Consider the following 22516-nt stretch of genomic DNA (forward strand, 5'->3'; position numbering starts at 1 on the left):
TACAATAAATGGTGTCTTATATAATTATTCTAAATGTAAAAATGCAAATCCGAGCCCGTTTGGTACGCAGGATTGGACTGGATTACATAGGTTAATTTGTCCAGTCCAATGTTTGGGCATGTTAGAAGTCTGGATAACTAATCCAGCTAATCTCATTTGGATGGAATTATTTATCCCATCCAAGAGGGTGGGATAATAATCCATGCAAGTGAGATTTTTTCTTATTAGTTTTTTAATTTTGTTTTAAATTTAATAAGAATTTAAATTAAAGAATTATTACTCATTTATTCATAATTTTTTTATCAAAAACTTATTCATTAAAATTAGTAAAAAAAATGTATAATTTTGAATTATCATACATAAGTTTTTAAAATTTAAAAATTATTAATTAAACAATAGTTACTTAAATTGTTTCTAAGAGAAACAATATGACAATAAAATTATATAATATTTTTAAATTATTAGAAAATTTATATAAATATTTTAAAAAATTAATATTTGTCTTAAATTAGTGTTTGACATAAATAATTTTATATTATTCAAGTATTTTTATTTTACTATTTTAATTATTTATTAAATAAAAAATATGATAAATTATTTTATTATATATATAATAAAAACTTGATTATATACGATATATTATTTTATTTTATAATTTAATTATTTTTTGGTATGAATTATTTATTTTTATTTATTATTATTCTTATATATTTTTATTTTAATTTATGTTTTTTTTAAAAGGAAATTAATAAAATAGTCTAGTCTATTCTTAAACCAAACACAGATAAACTTTCAGCATAATCCAATCTTGTCCAGTCCAATCCAATCCTACGTACAAACGGACCGGTAAACATCATTTTGTAATAATATTTTTTTGGAGAATTATTCCATATACTATTTTTTTAACTTTTTTTTTTTTTCAAATTTACAATTTGGATTTCTAAAGTGGTTGCAGCGCTAGTTGCAATAAGGGTTTCTATACGATTTTTTGTTGCAATTTAAGTCACAGCACTAGTTGCAATAAGAATTTCTATGTAGAATTTCGTAACAATGCAAAAAAAAAATGTTTTAAAGTGTTAAAAAAAAAAAAAAACCCCTATTTTTTTCTAAGATTTTTACACTTCGGGGTCCTTTTTTAATTATATACACCCAAGAACCTGTATTCAAGTGAAACAGCTGTGTCTCCGAAAAATGGAAAATGAGGATGGACAAAGGGTCGTAGTTAATGGGGAAACATTCTATAAACCAAAACTCTCCTTTACTTTGTTCCAACTTCAAACTTTTAAGCCTCATCGTCTGAGTCCTGCACAATTCTGTCTCTCCTTACCCTCTTCACTGGTACACCTCCATCGTCATCATCTCCATCATTAGGGTCAGAATCTGGTTCGGGAGATAAAACCTTCTTATTACATCCATTGTCATCAGAATCTTCACGTGTCTCGTTTTGTGCTGCATTTGAGTTGTTATTTACAGCTTCATCATGATTAGGAGGAGCAACTTCTTCATCTGTAGTGCTGTTGTCAATAATTTTGAAGTCCCGAGCAGTGCTCCGCTTTGCGTGTCTCAATAAGTTGATTTTGCTTGCCTTGCTAAGTTGGATTAAAAACTTCTCATAATCTTCTATCTGGAATATCAAATCTGGAATACATCTATTCTCTCTTTTAATCTTGTTGATGATTCCTTTACTGTTAGCATTCTCTTGTTGAACCTGCAAATTAAATAGGAAGAAAATCAAGCAATCAGTTATAATTTGATTTTGTATACACTCATACATGTTTGTGAATGTATGTACATATATTATATGAAGACAAAAGAATGGATGTCAATACCCTCTGCATCTCAGCTACAAAGTTATACAGAGGAATAGTCAGCTGTTTGCATGTTATATCCACAAGCTGCTGGAACTCAAGGGAGGGCAAAACCTGTTTGCAACCTTTTGGAGCAATTCTAAGCTTTGATATTTGAGCTAAGTGCTTGTAAAACCTTGCAGCCAATCGGAGCAGAGTCTCAGCTTGAGCATCTGCGTTTTAAAATTCATAATACTACGGTTATGCACTAAATATTATATTGGTTACGGATACAAATCTCTATTTAAAGGTTGCAGACTCAAGATTTTAAATTGTTCAAAGAAAACTTCTTTCATACCCTTTAGGCTCATTAAAACAAAAGAAGCTAGTACTTTTGCAACTGCTTCTGCCCTAGAGCAAAGATGCTCCTCAAACGCCTGGCCAGGAATTTGTTCCCCATTTGGATTAACATGAATGTTTTTGTAGGAGAGTAAACTGAAAGTCTTCAACTTTCTCATGGCCCAATCCATATCAATAACAAACATTTCCATTAAGTGCAGCATACAAGAACTCATGGCATTATAATTATTTGCAGAGCTATTTAAAAGAGGATATACTTCAGACTCTGTCACTGGTTCATGTGCCTCTGACGCCATAACTTTTAACAGCTCCGTTGCAATTTCTTGTGCTATGCTTAAATCGTTTGGAGGAATGCTTAAAGAAATAGCAAGTGTGATAACACTTCTTGCAACCTTGGAATCTGTTATTTCCTTGGTTTTACAGACACGAATAGCCCAGGCTCCATGAGAGTTCCTCAAGTCACGTGGTATAGTCTCCCCAATCATCAATATCATGCCACAAATAACCTGAATTTAGCAAAGATCTCAATGTGTGTCTATTTACAAATATTATACAAATTAATATACTTACAAATCAGAAAAAAAGTGCTAAGTCTCTACTTGTGTATATTCAAAATGAATAATAACATGTACCTCCACTGCATCAGAATAGGAACGTTGAAGAAGTTGAAAGAAAAGTGGCTTCAAAGTTTTCATAATAAACAATTCTTTGTTTCTTGTGGGTTGATCAACAATCCCAGAAGCCATTTGACATTCCCCATCCAAACTCGCATCCTCGAGAGTGGAAACTGACAACAAATCTTCCAACAAAGCAGTGATGTCTAGACTGTCTGGACTCTTTAGGCCAATCGTTATCAATTCCTTCAAACATATTAAGGCTAGACAAATATATTCGCTTTGTTCTCCAAGATCTTTCTTTCCCTTCACCTCTTTTTTCTTTTGACTTGCCTCAGACTTGCCCACTGGTTTAAGGATATGTATTAATCTCAAGAGTGGGGGTCCCAGATTCCTGATATCCCCATACATCAAAAGTCTCAAGGGATCATCTTTTCCGAAAACAGGAAGTAATTTTATATGATGAAGGCAGGCATTCAGAATAAAAGAAATAATCATAGAGCAGCCTTTTGATTTCTTGCTCACAGATGGCTGATCATGGTTTTGAGGAGTTCCAATCTTACTGAAGCTTTCAGGATTAAATAGTTTCGGAATCATTTCCATAATCTGGCAGATACTCGTGGTCGCCAAGAAAGAATTTCGTCTTTGAATCACTTTTGAGCTGCCTAGTTCAAAGTTGTGCGTATCATGAGCAAAAGGTCGTGTATTCCCTTTTCTAGTACCCGTGCCCTGCTTTAACATGGTTACATCCTTTTCCAATGATTGATGAAGTTCAACAAATTCAACAAGCTCCCTTTCAAGATCCAACCTATTTGCATCTGTTGCTTTCTCCAAATCATTAGCAATTACATTCAATACCACTTCAATTATTCCAGATAAAATCAAAGCACGACATTTGGTTTTTTCCAAATCAATAGATGCCGACTCTCCATCCTGACTTTGACCCAAGTTGCCTGATCCAACATAACATGTCAGTTGTATGAATTTTGCAAGATGTGGTAAGCAAAAAAATTTCAGAAAGACTATAAATGTCTGTATTGGTGGGAATGCGCAGAACTATTGGACAAAAAGTCTCACAACAAACCTCCCAGGTTAAGATTTCTTAGAAACTTCTGAATCTTATGGAAAGCATTGGAGAATGATTCACCAGATGAACACCTTCCTGTCTGCAGCACATATAAATTAGTGACATTCAATTGAACTCTACTCACTTCTCAAATCAAAAAGAAGAAACCATATATGAAAACAACTTGCTCTATTTTGTTTATGAGGAACTAGAATACCTCGTTCTCTGGTGTGAGGGAAAATCCAAAACATGCCCGTGAAGAATCCAAAACATGATCATTTTTACCATGTTGTAGGAGTAAAATCCAAGAGACACAATGTAATAAACTATCCAAGGGCTCATCAATATCAACTTTGCCATTCTCTGATTTAACACAACTGCAAATTCCAAGCTCTACCTCTGCACCCTGCTACCATAAGTTGCATATCATTGAAAAGTTAAGCACAAAAATTCATGCATAAAATACAATACTTATATAATACTAAGAAGCAGCATTTAGAATTCTTTCATTCAATGGATATAAAAATGTAGGAAGAAGCAAAATAGACATTTGTTGTGCCCAGAACCATAACTAATACGTATGTGGATGGATTTCACAGGAAAATTTAAGTATGTGAGACCTAACTGTATTAGTGTGTGGAGCTCAACATCTCAAGTGCCTCAACAATACTCAAAAAACATGAGAGACAAGGAGGAGACAAAATTTGGCTTAAAGGATTGAGCAAACTTAACATTTTTATCAATACCTCATGGAAATACCGGCAGAAGTGAGGCAACAAAAGATCAAGGACTGCTCCTCCACTTGACGGGTCAACCAAGACAAGCTTTATCAGTCCATGATACATGGTTTCTTTGATTTTTGCCTATGAACAACGATGTAGCTGTAATTGGAGATGTGGCTTTAAACAAAAGTAACAAACATGACTTTAAACAAATAAATAGGGGAAACACCTGCTGATAGAGACACCTCTGCAGCAAACCACTCAGCTGCTGAAATAGACCTCCTCCACTGCCCGATATGTCAGCTTGTTGGCTGCAACTGGCTTGGCTGGACGATTCTTGAGCAGAAAATGGACCATCTCTCTTAGATTGCTTTTCAGCTAATATAAGGTTAATAATAGCACTAGTTGCTGCATGACGAACTGCTTCTTCCTGTCTAAACATGGCCTTGCGCATGACCAAAATGGTGTAATCCTGCATCATTGAACGGTGTATGGTCTTGGAAATAGAGAAATAGGTGATTCAGCACTATAAGAAAATCAGTTATGCATTCAACAAACAAATTGTAACGGTTTGGACTTTGACAGCTCACATTGAGCTGCATCATTTTTCTGTTGTAAAATTCTGCTTATAAATAAAGTTTCTCTAGCTCAAAGTTTAGTTAAGCAGTTTCATTTCAGTCATTCTTCCCCATTTCATTTCTCTGTTTTTACTTTCTTCTCAAATCAAGAAATACAGTTCTTGATTTCTGTTGTGGTATCAGAGCAATGGCGTCTAACGACCAACACAATCCACCTCCACGCAATGAACAAGTTCGTCCACGTGCTCAAGCTGAAGAAATTCCTCAAGCCGCTTTACCAAACAACAATCTGCTCCCACTAAATCTAAGACTAGATCAATCCAATTACAATTTCTGAAGATCTCTCCCTATTCTTCATATAGGATCTAGCACTTTTTAGTCAAATTCCAATTCTAAGTCTCTTGTTCTTCAAGATATCCTTCATGTGCCCAATGTTACTACAAATTTACTTAGTATCTCTCAGTTTACTACGGATAATAATGTAACCCTTGAATTTGATAATGTTTGTTATCTTATAAAGGACAAGAGCACCAAGCAAGTACTTCTTCGGGGTGAAGTCTATGATGGCCTCTACAAACTCAAAGTTCCTCGGTCAAAGTCTAACAGATCTTCCAAGTCTATTTCTAAGCATCAAAGTCCTACTGCTTTTAATTTCACAACTACTAGTAATCCAATGTATAATAAATCTTTTTTCACCTCTGTATGGCATTGTAGGTTAGGCCATTCTTCTCATGTTGTTTTAGCTAAAGTGTTGTCTAAGATTTCCCCAGCACCAACTGTAATAAATCAGACTTCTGTGATGCTTGTCAGATTGGCAAGCTACATCAGTCTAGTTTCAAAAGTTCCATAATAAAACTTCTGCTCCTTTTGATTTGATTTTATCAAATGTTTGGGGTTCTTCTTTCTATTCCTCTACTGATGGTTATAGATATTATTTGAGCTTTGTTGATGATTTCACTTGGTTTGCGTGGATTTCACCAATGAGAGCTAAATCTGAAGCAGCAAATATTTTTGTTCACTTTAACTCATATGTTGAAAGGCAATTTCAGCTCAAAATCAAAAGTATTTAAACCAATGTTTAAAATTAAAGATTTAAGCCTCAGGGCGTTTTTTTTCTGTAAGGCGAGGCGTAAGCCTCAAGGCGCATTGAGGCATACGCCTCAATTATTTAATTAAAATAATATTTTTAGAGTAACTAAAAATACTAAGGATAAGTAATGTCTTATAAAAACCAAACATATCATAAAATGTCTCATAAAGCAAAAACATAACATCAAATGTCTAATAAAACTCAAACGTAAGTAAATATAATTTTGTTTCTAGAACTAGAATCATATTCTATTATCCTAGAACAAATTTCAGCAATAATGACATGATGATTTAGGAATCACTAAATTCATCATTGCTTGAGAAATTGTTGCCCTCATCATCATCATCACTACTACCACCCCATTGTGATCATAAATATCCTCCCATTCATCTTCATCAACCTCTACTAAGCGCTTTCGTTTTCCTAAGAAAAAATAATTACAAACTAATAATTGATTAACATAATGCAATACGTAAATTAAAACAAGAATTAGAGTTTACGAACCCCTTTTGAACTACTTTCTGGCTGGTTTGAATTGCTAGTGGAATGAGTCAATTCCAATTCTCCAAGTTGAGAATCCTTATTCTTTGGCCTTGTCCCATTTTCATCTTCACTTTCACTAACAAGCCATTCATCATCAGATAGCAACTCATCGATCAACAAAGGATCATCTTCATTTGATTGAGTTGCTGAATTCATTTTCAAAAATCTGTGTTTCAATCTTTTGTTGAACATTATGTATGCCAAAGAATGCATTCTTGAGGTAGTCAACCGGTTTCTTTATTTTTTTTGTATGAATTTGATTGAAAGTACTCCAATTCCATTCGCATCTCGATGCAGAGCAAGTAAGACCCAATACTTTGATGGCAAATTTTTGTAACTCCGGCGTTTGATCTCCATATTGAGTCCACCATTTCACTAAAAGAAAGAATAATTACTTAACTTTATTATTCATACTACTACATATTTTGAAAAAATATTAAAAATAGATTTAGACATTTAATTACCTGCGGATCGTTTTTGAAATGTTTGTTGAGCTAAAGTGAGTCCTAAGAACCCTTCTTTGTTGTGGAAACTGCTACATTGAAGTTCAGCTTTCATTCTGTCTTCGGGGTCCAGTATAAGTCTGTCCAAACAATGAAACAAACCCAACTTAATCTCTGGATAGTTGGAAAATCCTTGTGAATAATGACCACGGGAATTCAAAAAGTACGCATCGTCATGCAAATGTCTATGCAACTGAAATTCTCATTTCTCATCTATGATTTCTCATATCTCCTTGTAATTCTTTTCTTCTCCACCCAAAGCTATTGCTATTTTTTCTTTTGTTGTATCCATAGCATTGTAGAGATAACCCATAGCTGGTTCTTTATCACCATCAACTAGCCTCAACACTTCAACAAAGGTTTTGTGGTCCTAATGGCATACTTGCCAAAAATATGTGTCTTTCAAAACCGTGTATCTTGCCTCCTTTCCATCAGCTTTAAATGCCCAAGGACAAGTTGCCCACTCTTTAGAAGTAAACATGGCAGCAAGTCTTATAATATCTCTTTTACAATATTTCCTTGTCAAGTTTAACATCCATTAATGATTGTGAAAGAACTTGCTCAATTTTTTTCCTTTGGACAAGGCACTTTGGTGTTGTAGCAATTCACCAATTTTTTCAAGCATCAAATCAAGACAATATGCTGCACATGGAGTCCAATAGATGTTTTTTTTTCTCCATTAACAATGTGCCCGCCACTTTGTAGGTACTAACATTATCAATAACCACTTAAACAACTAGATGCTCTCCAATTTCTTCTATGACATCATCCAACATTTTAAAGTTGGTGAAGTGTTAAGGCTAGTTGATGGTGATAAAGAACCAGCTATGGGTTACCTCTACAATGCTATGGATACAACAAAAGAAAAAATAGCAATAGCTTTGAGTGGAGAAGAAAAGGATTACAAGGAGATATGAGAAATCATAGATGAGAATGGGAATTTCAGTTGCATAGACATTTGCATGCCACTGCGTACTTTTTGAATCCCTGTTGTCATTATTCACAAGGATTTTCCAACCATCCAGAGGTCAAGTTGGATTTGTTTCATTGTATGAACAGATTTATGCCGGACCTTGAAGACAGAATGAAAGTTGACATTCAATGTAGCAATTTCCACAACAAGGAAGGGTTCTTTGGACTCACCTTAGCTCAACAAACATTTCAAAAACGATCAGCAGGTAATTAAATGTCTAAATCTATTTCTAAAATTTTTTCAAAATGTGTAGTAGTATGAATAATAAAGTTAAGTAATTACTTTTTTCTTTTAGTGAAATGGTGGACTCAATATGGAGATCAAACGTCGGAGTTATAAAAATTTGCCATCAAAGTATTGGGTCTTACTTGCTCGGCATCAGGATGCGAACGATATCAAGTACTTTCAATCAAATACATACAAAAAAAAAAAGAAATCGGCTGACTACCTCAAGAATGCATTATTTGGCATACATAATGTTCAACAAAAGATTGAAACACATATTTTTGAAGATGAATTCAGCATCTCAATCAAATGAAGAAGATCCTTTGTTGATCGATGAGTTGCCATCTGATGATGAACGGCTTGTTAGTGAAAGTGAAGATGAAAATGGGACAAGGCCATAGAATAAGGATACTCAACTTGGAGAATTAGAATTGACTCATTCTACTAACAATTCAAACTAGCAAGTAGTTTAAAAAGGGGTTCATAAACTCTATTCTTGTTTTAATTTACATATTGCATTATGCTAATCAATTATTGATTATTAATTTGTAATTATTTTTTCTTAGGAAAACGAAAGCGCTTGGTAGAAGTTGATGAAGATGAATAGGAGGATATTTATGATCACAATGGGGGTAGTAGTAGTGATGATGATGATAAGGAGGGCAACAACTACTCAAGAATTTAGTGATTTCTAAATCATCATGTCATTATTGCTAAAATTTGTTCTAGGATAATAGAATATGATTCTAGTTCTAGAAACAAAAATATATTTACTTACGTTTGAGTTTTATTAGACATTTGATGCTAAGTTTTTGTTTTATGAGACATTTTTTAATATGTTTAGTATTTATAAGACATTTATCCTTGGTATTTTTGGTAACTCTTAAAATATTATTTTAATTAAATAATTGAGGCTTACACCTCAATTTACGCCTCAATGCACCTTGAGGCTTACGCCTCGCCTCACAGAAAAAAAAAAAGGCCATGAGGCTTAAATCCGCAATTTTAAACATTGATCCAAATGCTTATTTTGGGATACTGTCTAAATTCCAAAGGGTAAAGGTGTTTACATCCTAGTGGTAGGATTTATGTAGCTCATAGTGTTACTTCCAATGAGTTTGAGTTCCCCTACAGAACTCTATTTGCTCCCACTCAAAACTCGATCAAGCAAATTGCTCCCAACATAATTGACACAGGAGCTTATGTGATTCCTTCAGCCACTGTGTTCCCCAATCCTGCACCCTTACCACCTCCTTCCCCACCTCCTTCAAATTCAACTCAGTCCACACATGAGCCCTCTCACCAATCATCAAACAGCTTTAGCTCTCACACTCATTCCTCAAACAATATCTCATCTCAAAGTCACAGTCCAATTTGGAATAAAGCAATGAATGTGGAGTTTCATGCTTTAATTCAAAGTAAAACTTGGATTTTAGTTCCTCCACCACTTGATGTTACTATTATAAGCAATAAGTGGGTATATCAGGTCAAATATAACAAAGATGGCACAGTTAACAGGTATAAGGCTTGTTTGGTTGCTAAAAGTTTTCAACAGATTCCTGGATTGGATTTTACTAAAACATACAGTCCATTGATAAAACTTTGCACAATTTGAACTATATTACCCTTGCAGCAACCAATAATTGGGAAATCCAGCAAGTTGACATTAACAATGCTTTCCTCAATGGTGAGCTCAAAGAGATTGTTTATATGCATCACACCCCTGGGTTCATAGACTCCAACTTCCCCAATCATGTTTGCAAGCTCAACAAAGCATTATACAGGCTCAAACAGGCACCAAGGGCCCTGTTTTACAAACTAAAATCTTCTCTAGTACAGTGGGGTTTTACAAATTCTAAGTCACATACAAGCTTGTTCTTTACCAATACAAATGGGAAACTTCTCCTTCTTGTGTATGTCGATGACATACTAATCACTGGTGCAGATCAAGCTCAAGTCAGTCATATTACTGAACAGCTGCATCAACAATTTGCTCTTAAGAAACTTGGACCAATTAATTACTTCCTAGGATTTGAGGTTCTCCAAGATGAGTCCACTATTTTCTTGACTCAACATAAGTATGCAAAGATCTATTAGTCAGAACAAAAATATTGGATTCAAAGCCTCAATCCACTCCCATGTGCTCTAGCTCCAAGCTTTCTTCACAATTAGGCACACCTTTACCCAACCCTATGAATCCAAAAGTGTTCTAGGGGCTCTCCAGTATCTGTGTTACACTCGGCCAGACATTACATTTGTTGTAAATAAGCTCAGTCAATATATGCAAAGTCCCACAACAGAGCACTAGGGTGCATGTAACAGAATACTCATGTACTTGGCAGGAACTCTGCATCTCGGTCTTACTTTTACTCCTGCTTATCGACTTGATCTGCAAGGTTTCACAGACTCTTACCAGGGTGGATGCTTTGATGATCGTAAGTCCACCTCGGGTTATAGTATATTTCTTGGTGGTAATCTGATTAGCTGGTGTTCTAAGAAGCAATCCGTTGTTGCCAAATTGAGCGCGGAGTCTGAATATCGTGCCCTCGCTTTGGCTACATCTGAGCTAATATGGATACAATCCATAATCACTTAGTTGTCTCTGTTCCTGCCATGTTGTCCTGTGCTATGGTGTGATAATCTTGGAGCCGGTTCTTTAGCCTCCAATCCAGTGTTCCACGCACACAAAACATATTAAGATCGATCTTCATTTCGTGCGGGATCAAGTTCTAGCAAACCAACATGATGTGCATTACGCAGAAACTGAGTTTCAAGTCGCAAACATTTTTACCAAACCTTTACCAGTTTCTAACTTCACCTATTTTAGAGACAAGTTGACACTTGGTGTTCACCTATGTCACTTGAGGGGGCTATTGGAAATAGAGAAATAGGTGATTCAACACAGTTAGAAAATCAGTTAAACATTCAACAAACAAATTGTAACGGTTTGAACTTTGACAGCTCACATTGAGCTGCATCATTTTTCTGTTGTAAAAGTCTGCCTATAAATAAAGTTTCTCTAGCTCAAAGTATAGTTGAGCAGTTTCATTTCAGTCATTCTTCCCCATTTCAATTCTCTATTTTTACTTTCTTCTCAAATCAAGAAATACAATTCTTGATTTCTGTTACATGGTAACAGAAGTTCTTGGTAAGTAAGGATTCTAAAAGATTTCAGATATGTTTCACAAGATAAATTTGATGTCTGTATATTGCATATAAATCCAAGGGAGCTTTACTTCAGGTCCTGGTGAGCTAATTTCATTTTAACACTTTTTAGATGATGAATATCAGTTAGTTCGAAACCTTAAGCATTCTATTATCAAATATTATCAATTATGTTTATCAACGTAAGAATGTCCAAGCTGAATTGTAATCTAACTTTAATGGTGGAAGCACCTGAAGATCATGGCTGAATTTGGTTAGGGGTACAAGAGCAGTAACAATGCCAGAAGCAACCTTTCCATTCATGAAAGTAAAATAATCCAGCAACTCCTTGAGACGAGATACATGGTCTAATAAAAGATATGGATAACTTTGTACCAGACTACCAAGCAACCTGGATGTCAAAGTTTTAATAAAGCACGCTTCATCATAAAGGATTCAGACATAATACTAATACTAGTCCAAAAGAAAACCAAAATGTTACATCTAGGCCAGTTACCTTGTAATTGCTGCACTCTGCTCAGGCTTCAAAGACAGGATCCGAAATTTGCATTGCTCAATTATCTATAGAACCATAACTGTATCAGCCATTATTTTATATTTTGGAAAAAGAAAGATATGAAATTAAAGGTGTAGATGCATTTTTGTGCTCCACAACCGGAAAAGAGGTACTAATATTATATCCATGGTCATATAGTGGCATTAACCTCATTTCTAGCCATATCTTGGACCTCAAATAGAGTTTTCAGCATCTCAGAAGCAAGACCTTCCATGCCTAAGAGACCATTTGAGTGGCAGAGATCTTTACAATTTGCCTCTTCCACAGATTCTAAGAGCAGAAAAGCAAACTGCACAATGCTAGGCACTATATGTTCTCTTCCATAGTTGCTCTCATTAATCTGAAAATCAATAAAGCAAGTAATATAGTTGACAATGACACTATCTCAATTCATTTGTGAGCTGAATTTTGAGGTATATGAAGAGACTTTAAGAAATTGGAAATTACAGCTCTTAACATAGCTTTTTCAACAACTTTGACATTTTGCCGGTACTCCTCCTTCAAGTCATCAGATAGCCACTTGCAATCTCTATAAGAAAAGGAAAAGATGACTAACATTCTTTATATAAGAGAGGGAAAAAAATCTAAAAAGAAATATCTATTACATGATTGATGTATCTATCAAATTATCTAATAGATTCAGCTAATAAGTTACAGCAAGTAATAGAAAACTGACATACTTAGCAAACTTGTAATCACTGTATGCTGTAAGAAGAGCTGTTTTCAAAATCCCAATCGAACTGTCGCCAAACTTCCGAACCCTTGCGAGTGATAACAGAATAACTACTGTGAAATGATTGAAAGCTCTAAAATCTGACCTTACAATGCCCATAACCTCTTGGGCCAAAGAAGGGTCCTGCTTCACCGCAAAGTTTAAGTGGAGCAAAATAGTACCTTCAACTTGCCTAACTATGGAGCTTACCTTTCTCTCCATTTTGGACCCAAAAAACATAACAATCCTCTCGATCAACTCTCTCTTGCAAAACCCTTTGGATGCCAAAACCAACAACTGATAAACGAACGATGGCAAATCCTGTAAATCCACACGGGTCATTTCCACAAATACCTTGTCTACAAACTCACTAACCCTTCCCTTGTCGAGAAGGGGAAACTCCCGAATGAGCGAAACCATTTTCACTGATAACCCTTTTGACCAACTGCAACCTAGAACCCGGTCGACGACCGAGTTCACCAGATCCCCGCCCCATTCAATCTCATCCGCTTCCCGAATCAAGTTCAGGCACCTGGGAAGAAGTTCGATGATCTGGGTATCGTCGGAATCAACAACATGGGGAAAATACGAAACAATCGAGTCAGCAATCTGGGGTAGAGCAGTAACAGGTACATGATCGATAAGGGTGTTGAAGAATTGAATAGTTTTGAGGGAGTTATGGTCGTGGGGAATACGAGCAGAGGTAAAGAGGTGAGTATAGGAAAGGAGAAGAGAAGCGAGAAGAGAAGAAAGGGATGAGGTTTGAGGGGAGAGAGAGATGAAGTAGAGGAGAGAGTGTGTGTATTCGGTGACAGCAAGAGAGGGAGAAGAAGAAGAGGAAGAGCGAGAAGTGAGGTGAGAAAGGAGAATTGGGTGTGAATTTAATGAAAGGAGGAAGGAGGGGAGAGGCGAGCAGGTTTGTGCCAACCGAACGATATCGTCGTCTGTTATTGGAGTTGATTCTGAGGCGAAGGCCATGACAGACACACTCTGTCTTACTTTCTTCACAGTAAACTCCAACTTTCAATTTATAAAAAATTCAAATCATTATGTCCCGCTCCCGCCTTCAAGTACAAACAATGAACTCCAACTTTGAATCTCATCCGTTGATCCAAATAATACTTACGTATAGCCGAGGGCCGACATTGATGATTGATTTTTTTTTTTTTAGAATAAACTTTACTAATAAAAAACTGGAAAATTCTACAATGCACCCTCTTAAAATGAATATATTGATGTACCCTTATCTGTTTTGGCATCCGAAATAATTTTTTAGTCAAATTTTTTCTCATGGTCATGTACGTTATAGTTATTTAAGACATCTTGCAAAATTTTAAGAAATTTGGAAAAGTTTAACATGCCGAAAATTATGTTCAAACAGTGTGTTGCACGCGAGACTATATTATTTTATACTCGTGTAAAATAGACTGTTTGAATATTGTTTTCTATATTGTAAATTATTCTGAATTTTTCAAAATTTTATAGGATATCTTAAATAGCTATAACGTACATGAATATGAAAAAAAAATTAGACTAAAAAATTTTTCTGGATGCCGAAACAAGTTAAGGGTGTACCAGTACATCCCTTTTAAGGGGGTGCATTGTAGAATCAAAATCAGATATATCAATGCACCCCTTAAACTCTTAATAATTATTGGGTGTTATATCAAGTCCACACATTATTTGGTGGGATGCAGTACATGAAATATTTTTTGTATTTAAAACACACACGTACAAACCCTAAAATTATGTGTTTTGTTATATTTTTAAGGGTAATTTGCGGCAAAACCTCTTAAAGTGGACAGGTTTTTGCAATTAACCCCCTAATCTAAAATTTTGGTGGTAAAACTACCTAAACCACTAGTCCGTTAGCAGTTAGCCCTTTCCATCCATTTTTGGTTGTTAACTGCCATGGTGGAATGTCCACGTGTACACAGTGTACACGTGGCACAATTTTATTGGTCCACGTAAATAAATATTTAAAAAAAAATAAAAATTAATTATTTCAAAAATAAAAAATAAAATAAATAAATAAATTTCTATTTTTAAAAAATTAAAAAATTTAAAAAAAAAAAATTAAAAATAAAAATTAAGAAAAAAAACCCTCCTTAATCAAACCCATTTCTTTCACCCTCTCTCTCTCGTTCTTCTTCTTCTTCTCCTAAAACACTGGTTCTTCTTCCCCTTCTTCTTCCTTAATCAAACCCATCAAACCCATTTTGATTTTACTGAAACTGACCACCACCACCACTTCTTCCCCTTCTTCCTCCTTAATCAAACCCATGAAGACCAACAATTTTGAAACCACCACCACAATTTTCTATTTTTCTTCTTCTTCATCTTCTTCATATAATCGGCATCCACCACCACCAACATCCTCCGAAACCACCACTTCATCTTCTTCATTATTTTCTATTTTTGTTCTTCTTCATCTTCTTCATCTCTTTTTCTGTTCTTCTTCTTCTTCTCGCCCAGCCCGTCTAACTGTATTTTTTCTTCTTCTTCTTGCAGGTGGTTGTTGGATATGGGAAGATCTGGGTTGAGTCCGGTCAGATCTAGACTGGGGTCAGTCGGATCTGGGCCGGGTTCGCTTAATCTCTCCTTCTTCTCAAGGTGAGCTTCGACGGAAAGAGGCGGGATAGTGGTGGCCTTCGTTTTGATCGCCGGTGATGGGAGGCAGCGGTGTGGGTGGCTGGGGGAGAGAAAGGTAAATGAGGGATTAGAGTTTTATTTAGTTGATTTGAGTTTTTTAGGTTAGATATGAAAATGGTTTTTTTTTTTTAATTTTATTTTGGTGTTGATTTGGATAAAAGGAATAGATTATGGCTGTTGATCGATCATGGATGGTAATGGAGATGGGCAGTTGTAGTGATGATGGTGGTCGGTTGTGGATGATGATGCAAATGATAGTTATGGTGATGATGGTGGATGAACCAGAGAGATCCAAGAAGAAAAGAAAAAAAAAATAAATAATAACTTATTTTATTTTATTTATTTTAAATTTTTTTAAAAAAAATTGTAATATTTAATTATTATTTTATTTTATTTTTGTAAATAGTTTCGTAATTTTTTTTTATTTTTTTTTTAAATATTTATTTATGTGGACCAATTAAATTGTGCCACGTGTACACTGGGTCCACGTAGACATTCCACCATGGCAGTTAACAGCCAAAAATGGATGGAAAGGGCTAACTGCTAACGGACTAGTAGTTTAGGTAGTTTTACCACCAAAATTTTAGATTAGGGGGTTAGTTGCAAAAACCTGTCCACTTTAGGAGGTTTTGCCGCAAATTACCCTATTTTTAAACCCCACTCACCCACCCCTCTGTTAAAAAAAACAGTTGACAATCTTCTTTACAAAAAAAAAAAAAAAAAAAAAAAAAGAGTTGAATCTCATATAAAACAACGGAGATAGATTTTGAAGGCAAGGAATTTGCAGGTAATTACACACTCTTTTTTCTTCTTGTTTCATTGTTGTATGCACATTTTTTTTTATTTAATTCTCACCTAAAAATTCAGTTTTGTTCCCTCTTTACATCTGCCATCTTCTAGTCTTTGTCAACTAATGTAGTAAAGTTTGATTTATTAAATTTAGGCTAATTAGTAATTTTTTCCCCCGAATTTTAACATGTACTAAATCGTGCCCCCTGAACTTTTTTGGCCGTTAGAAATTCCCCCCAAACTATTGAGATTGTTAAATTTAAGGACTTTTGTCTAATTTCATTCAATTTTACTGTTTCAGTGATTGTTTATGTTCTAAATCATGCTCCCCAGACTTTGATATCTACCAAATCATGCCCCTCAAACTTTGATATGTACTAAATTATGCCCCTTGAATTTTTATCCATGTTAGAATTTTTTTACTAAAATTAGACAAAAGTCCTTAAATTTAACAATCTCAATAGTTCGAGGGGAATTTTTAACGGTCAAAAAAGTTCAGGGGACACAATTTAGTACATGTCAAAGTTCGAGGGGAAAAATTACTAATTAGCCTTAAATTTATTGAACACGTGTTGATTCAGGTGGTGCTCTGCACCATATCTCATAGCCCAATACTGGAGTATCCATATTATGATAATCCAAATAGGACGTGTCCTTTTTTCATTTCAAAAGGATATCCAATACTGGCTCATCGTCTTGCCAATTGGGCCTTCCAATTTTCAGCCTTTGGTTTGGTTTGTAAGAATGTTGTGGAGTCCTTTTTGATTTCGTTGTAATCCTTTAGTTTTCTACACTGGTTTTGTGTGTATCTGCTGGTTTTTTCTGGTTTTCCTTTGTTTTTTATTGGTTTTTACTGTTGCCCTATTTTTGGGTCCTTTAAGGAAGTTTATTTCAGATAAAAAAAAAAAAAAAAACTCATATCCTAATCCAATCAGATAATGCCAAGTCATCAAATGGTCCAACCCATACGTTTGGTTTTTTTTTTTTTTTGAAGTGCATGTAAACTCAATATTATACTGAATTGAAGGTCTAGTCAAGAACACAAATACTTCCTCATGTTCTAAATTCAGAATGAACTTTGATAATATTAAAAAACAATGGTTCCTAATTAAATTACAATTATCTAAATCGAGATAACTTGAAATAGATAATATCAAATGAGAACTCCAAATAAATAAATGCTAGATCTTTCAACTATCTTTCTAGGCATGATGATATACACTTTGGAAAATTAAATGGGAGTGTTGTAAGAGGTTGATCATCAGATAATCCTTAACTAGCTAAACCCAAGGTATAACCTAAGGCAATACCCACCGGAACAGCAACTGCATTTCCTACTTGCATATACCTTTGTTTAATTGGTCCACTAAGTTTATAAAAATCTGGAAATCCTTGCAGTCGTGCTAGTTCATGTACAGAGAGCACTCTATCTTGCTCTGGATGAATAATTATCTGGTTGTGAGGTTCAGCTTTGGTCACTACAGTTCCAATCGTTTCGTCCACCATGTACGATCAAATAGCTTTGTAGATTTTCTGCGCACATAGTTTAGGGCATATTCTGGTACCAATAGTTTTCGTCCCATACGTTTGGTTATTGCTACAAAACAACCCCCTGTGGAATTTAACCTGGTCCATTATCACTTGGTGTGCAATAGTCCATACAAAATTATAGGTGTAAAGACCACAGTAATTGCTCCCTAATTTGTAGTCTTCCAAACCAATCTCATACAAATTAAAATGTAAGGTAAAAAAATGAGTAAGATTACAGTAATTGTGTTTTCTTTCAAAATCTCCAAGCTTTTATATCAGAGGAATGGAAAAAGACAGGATGGAAGAGTGAATAAATTGGAGATATAAAGAGAGTAAGCAATAGGGGAAGTGGAGAATATGAGAGAGTACGATAGGACGAAAGATATGAAATCTGAATCTAGCTACTAGCTAGGTAGGCCTATTAAAATGAATTCTTCCCCCACACTTATCTACCTTGGTTAATTATTAAAAAAATAACTAATTTATGAGATAAATTTAGCATAACAAAATTACCTTCCATGTTTGTTGATTTTTTTTTTCCCTTTGATTAATATTTTTTATTTTTCTGATTGTTGCCTCATTACTTTTCTTGTAAAATACCAGTAGAAAAAAGTGTGCATTTTGTAATTTAGTTGTGAAATTATTTATAGAGTTCTAGATGTATTTTTTACAATGGTAAATAATATGACTAGTTTAGATAATATTAGATAGGTATTTTCATATAATGGGGATTAGTTTCAAAGTTAAAAGGAACCCCTTCCTCCCAGATGATTACAACCCCTATATCTTTGTATTTTTTTTTTCTTTGGTTGTTCATTTTTTTTTCTCTCCTTTGTATTTGGATTTTTGGTTTGTAATGCATTCATTTGCTTCTTTTTGGGTGCTTTCTTTTCTGAAAAAAAAAAGTTATATATGCTGAAAATAATTAGAGTCATTGCTATTACCCAACACTAATAATTGAGATTAGGAACTCTGTCTTAAATATATGAAAGTCTTATGGTCATCTTTATAGTTCTCTGTAAGTGACAATGTGTGTTTACTTCTCATAGCAAAATTAAAATTGAAAATTTGATGAAATATATTCAAGTAATCCTAAATACATAAGATGTGCTTCACTTTTTAAATATTGAAACACAACTGAAATATAAAATGGTGACAATATTATTGAACTTGTAAAAAGAAGTATATTTTATATTTGTAGTCTCATTTTATGTATCATAGCACATATATATATAGGCTCTATCAAAAAAAGTTCAAAGTAATGTGTTTGGTAAGGGAAATCAAATTCATGGTTTGAAGGAATTTTAAAAAAATAATTAACATTTTAGAGGAGCTATTTGGATTCTTTGGAAACTAAAAATAATGGTGTCTTCTTGAATCTCTTCTATGATAACTCTAGAAGCCATGTTTCATGGACAATTATATCTCTTGCTCAATTAGTGTTCAGATTGTGTAGTTTTTTGGTGTTAGTTCATAATATTTAAGCCGAATCTTCTTATTTAATTGTTCAAGTGTTTTTTTCATTATCGTTTGACAGTACAATATTGATTAAAAATTTTCTCTTTTTAATGGATATTGAATGCAACTCTTTTTGGTGGAGTAGCATTAGGCGTTGCTGATAAATATTTTCTCTCAAAGTTTAACACATTTGAGATATTTATTGTGTGAGGTTAGAATTTCACCCTTATTGAGTTTGAAGCTTCATTATAATGACTTAATTAACAATATAAAGTGTCAAGTTCAGACATGTTACATCACCTATTTTATTTTTTATGAAACATTGTTGTTGGTTTTTTTAGATGGAGAAATATCTACTACAACACTTGGATGAAGAATTGAGGCGTTTACAAAGTATGACCCAACAGATGGAAGAGTGTATTCATTCAAAGAATCACGAGGTTGATAGATTGCTGGAAGTAATTTTGAGGGCAGAGGAGGGTAGAAAAAATTCAACGAATCAAATTTTTTTTTAGTTTAGCAACAACAATTGATAAAATAAATAGTTTTGAAGGTCAATGTTCAAAGGGGCATATGCAAACCGGTTTGGCGGAGAGTAACATGGAAAAAGATGCTAAACAATTTCAGATGAAGCAATCTAATGTTGGTGAAGTGAAAACTAATGTAATGACTTCAATTGAATGTGTAGATGGTAAACCAGTAAATAGTAGTGAGAGTGAGGTGAAGTTTGTCTCTAATTTGAAAAGGAGTGGTAATGTGATTGAAGGTGAAAGTTCAAGTGGAAAGCGTTGTAGGACTGTGCCAAGCCGTATACCCTCTTTTACCCAATTTGGGCGAACATTGAAGGATTTAGGACACATTAAGGTTAACTATTGAGAACATATAATATCTAATTGCTCTACTTTGTTCATTATTATGTTGTGTAAATTGGAGACAAATGGTTTAGAATTTCAGTTTTTTGTTGAATTTCATAATTTTGTGTTTGCTCTTTGTTAGGGGATTGATGGTGTTGAAATAAGAGGATCTCAAAAGTCATTATCAGCTTGTAAATTATCAGTTAGACAAAGTTCATGTGTTAAGGTATTGAATCATTCTTTCTTAATATATTTAGAGTGAATTTTTTTTGTTCTTTTTCCCAATTAGATAATAAATATTGAAAATGTTAAATATATATCTTTTCATGTACAGGGTGTGTCTGAGATATGTCCTGTTGGTCACGATACTAGTAGTGGGTTAGATGTTTTGGAACTTTGTAATTTGAAGGAGAAGAAGGACGTTGGACCTTTTAAAGTTAATGTTTCACTAGTTGATGTTGAGATGGATAAGATAATCTCGTATTTGTTTGAGAAGAGCTTAAAATCAAGGTATATATCGCCTGTACTATGTTTTTTCTTTTTATAATAATAAAAAAAAAACAGTAGTTATTTTGCTATTTAAAAGTGTGTGAAGAAGTGAGATGTCAAATATGTCAATTCTAGTGTTGATATTTTATTTAGATAATGATGTTTTTTATTATTTTAGGGTAAATGGCGGCAAAACCACCAATACTTTCGTTTTAGTTTCATTAAACCCCCACAACCCAAATTTCTGCGGGTAAACCCCCAATACTCGGGTTCTGTTAGCAATTTAACACTTCTGTCTAAATTTAGCTGTTAACTGCCAAGTTGGATTGTCCACGTGGACACAATATACACGTGGCACAATTTTATTGGTCCACCTAAAAAATTATTTTAAAAAAAAAAAAAAACTAATTTAAAATTAAAAAAAATATATAAATAAAAAATTAAATAATTTTTTTTTTCTTTTTTTTGTCTTTTTTTTTTTCCTTTCTTTCTTTTTCTTTTTCTTTCTTGCAAACAGTCTTTCTCGATCCCCCTCTCTCTCAGCACTCGATCCCCACCTCTCTCAATCTCAGCCATCACTCTCGCTCTATCACTCTGCCCAGACCACCGCCCACACCAGAACCACCCTTACTCCGCCCAGACCACCCTTCCTCCACCCAGACCACCACATCTGCCCACCACAACCGAACTGCCCACACCACCAAAACCACATCTACACACCAAAACCATCACCGAAACCTCTTTTTCAGATCCAAACAAAACCCCACATCCAGATCTAAACACATCAAAGAGACTTCAGATTAAAGAGAAATAAAATCGCAACTACGGAGAAAGAAAATCGCAAGGGCGAGAGAGAGGGCTTACTGAACACGAGGCTCGTGAGGTGTGGGGTTCTGCGATGGGGCTCGTGAGATCGGAGATCTGTCGATCTCCTCCTTGGTGTCAGGCGAGGCTCGTGAGGGTGGAGAACTGTGGTGGCCGCCCAAGGGGGTTTTGAAAACCCTAGATTGAAAACGAGAAAGAGAGAGGAGATCGAGAGAGAGTAATGTAGAGAGAGAGGGTTTGTTTCAGACTAAAGAAAAAGAAAAAAACAGAAAAAAAAAAACAGAGAGGAGATCGAGAGAGAGTGATGTAGAGAGAGAGAGAGAGGATTTGTTTCAGATGAAAGAAAAAGAAAAAAACAGAAAAAAAAGAAAGAAAAAGAAAAAGAAAAAGAAAGAAAGGAAAAAAAAAAGAAAAAAATTATTTAATTTTTTATTTATAATTTTTTTTTAATTTTAAATTAGTTTTTGTATTTTTTTATTTTTTTTAAATAATTTTTTAGGTGGACCAATAAAATTGTGCCACGTGTATATTGTGTCTACGTGGACAATCCAACCTGACAGTTAACAGCTAAATTTGGACGGAAGTGTTAAATTGCTAACAGAACCCGAGTATTGGGGGTTTACCCGCAGAAATTTGGGTTGTGGGGGTTTAATGAAACTAAAACGAAAGTATTGGGGGTTTTGCCGCCATTTACCCATTATTTTAATGTAGTGTCATTCTAGTTGACATTGAATTTCATCAGTTGGAGCGTCATATATTTCAAACACTTGCTCCTTCTCAGAACATTAATGGAGAGGTTGGTGAATGAGTATGTATATTATTTTAAGTATATTTAATTTATTTTGTTAACACAACGTTTGGTTTATTTTGATATACAACATTTAGATTATAAACATTGTATCGGAGATGTGTACACATAAAAGGAGAGATTCTATGAGTAAGACTGGTTCAAACTGGTACCTAACTACTTGGATGACGGTAATAAGTTCGGTCATGCATATTTTTTTTTGGTATTTTTTTTAATT

The 22516-nt window shown here is 34.4% G+C and overlaps 2 protein-coding genes across 3 annotated transcripts; one reads left to right on the forward strand and one right to left on the reverse strand.

Annotated features, from left to right (window-relative positions):
* Positions 1 to 892: 892 nt before the first annotated feature.
* LOC115722932 (uncharacterized) lies at positions 893 to 14034 on the reverse strand. Of its 2 annotated transcripts, none has more exons than XM_030652318.2 (13): positions 12863 to 14034; positions 12630 to 12711; positions 12331 to 12522; positions 12123 to 12187; positions 11858 to 12017; positions 4779 to 5021; positions 4574 to 4690; positions 4045 to 4236; positions 3846 to 3927; positions 2780 to 3714; positions 2146 to 2653; positions 1830 to 2020; positions 893 to 1708 (listed from the first exon to the last, which is right to left on the reverse strand). In XM_030652318.2, the coding sequence occupies exons 1-13, from the start codon at positions 13870 to 13872 to the stop codon at positions 1283 to 1285; spliced, it is 4203 nt and encodes a 1400-aa protein (XP_030508178.2). In that variant the 5' UTR covers positions 13873 to 14034; the 3' UTR covers positions 893 to 1282. The 2 variants fall into 2 exon arrangements, with proteins under 2 accessions (XP_030508178.2, XP_030508179.2); XM_030652319.2 differs by having other exon boundaries at positions 4045 to 4233; positions 12863 to 14033.
* Positions 14035 to 19629: 5595 nt separating this feature from the next.
* LOC133031129 (uncharacterized) lies at positions 19630 to 21032 on the forward strand. Its single transcript, XM_061104500.1, has 2 exons — positions 19630 to 20187; positions 20320 to 21032. Exons 1-2 carry the CDS (start codon positions 19897 to 19899, stop codon positions 20437 to 20439), a joined length of 411 nt encoding a protein of 136 aa, XP_060960483.1. The 5' UTR covers positions 19630 to 19896; the 3' UTR covers positions 20440 to 21032.
* Positions 21033 to 22516: the final 1484 nt, after the last annotated feature.

The sequence above is a fragment of the Cannabis sativa genome, chromosome 9 (genome assembly GCF_029168945.1).
Source record: "Cannabis sativa cultivar Pink pepper isolate KNU-18-1 chromosome 9, ASM2916894v1, whole genome shotgun sequence".
Lineage (NCBI taxonomy): Eukaryota > Viridiplantae > Streptophyta > Magnoliopsida > Rosales > Cannabaceae > Cannabis > Cannabis sativa.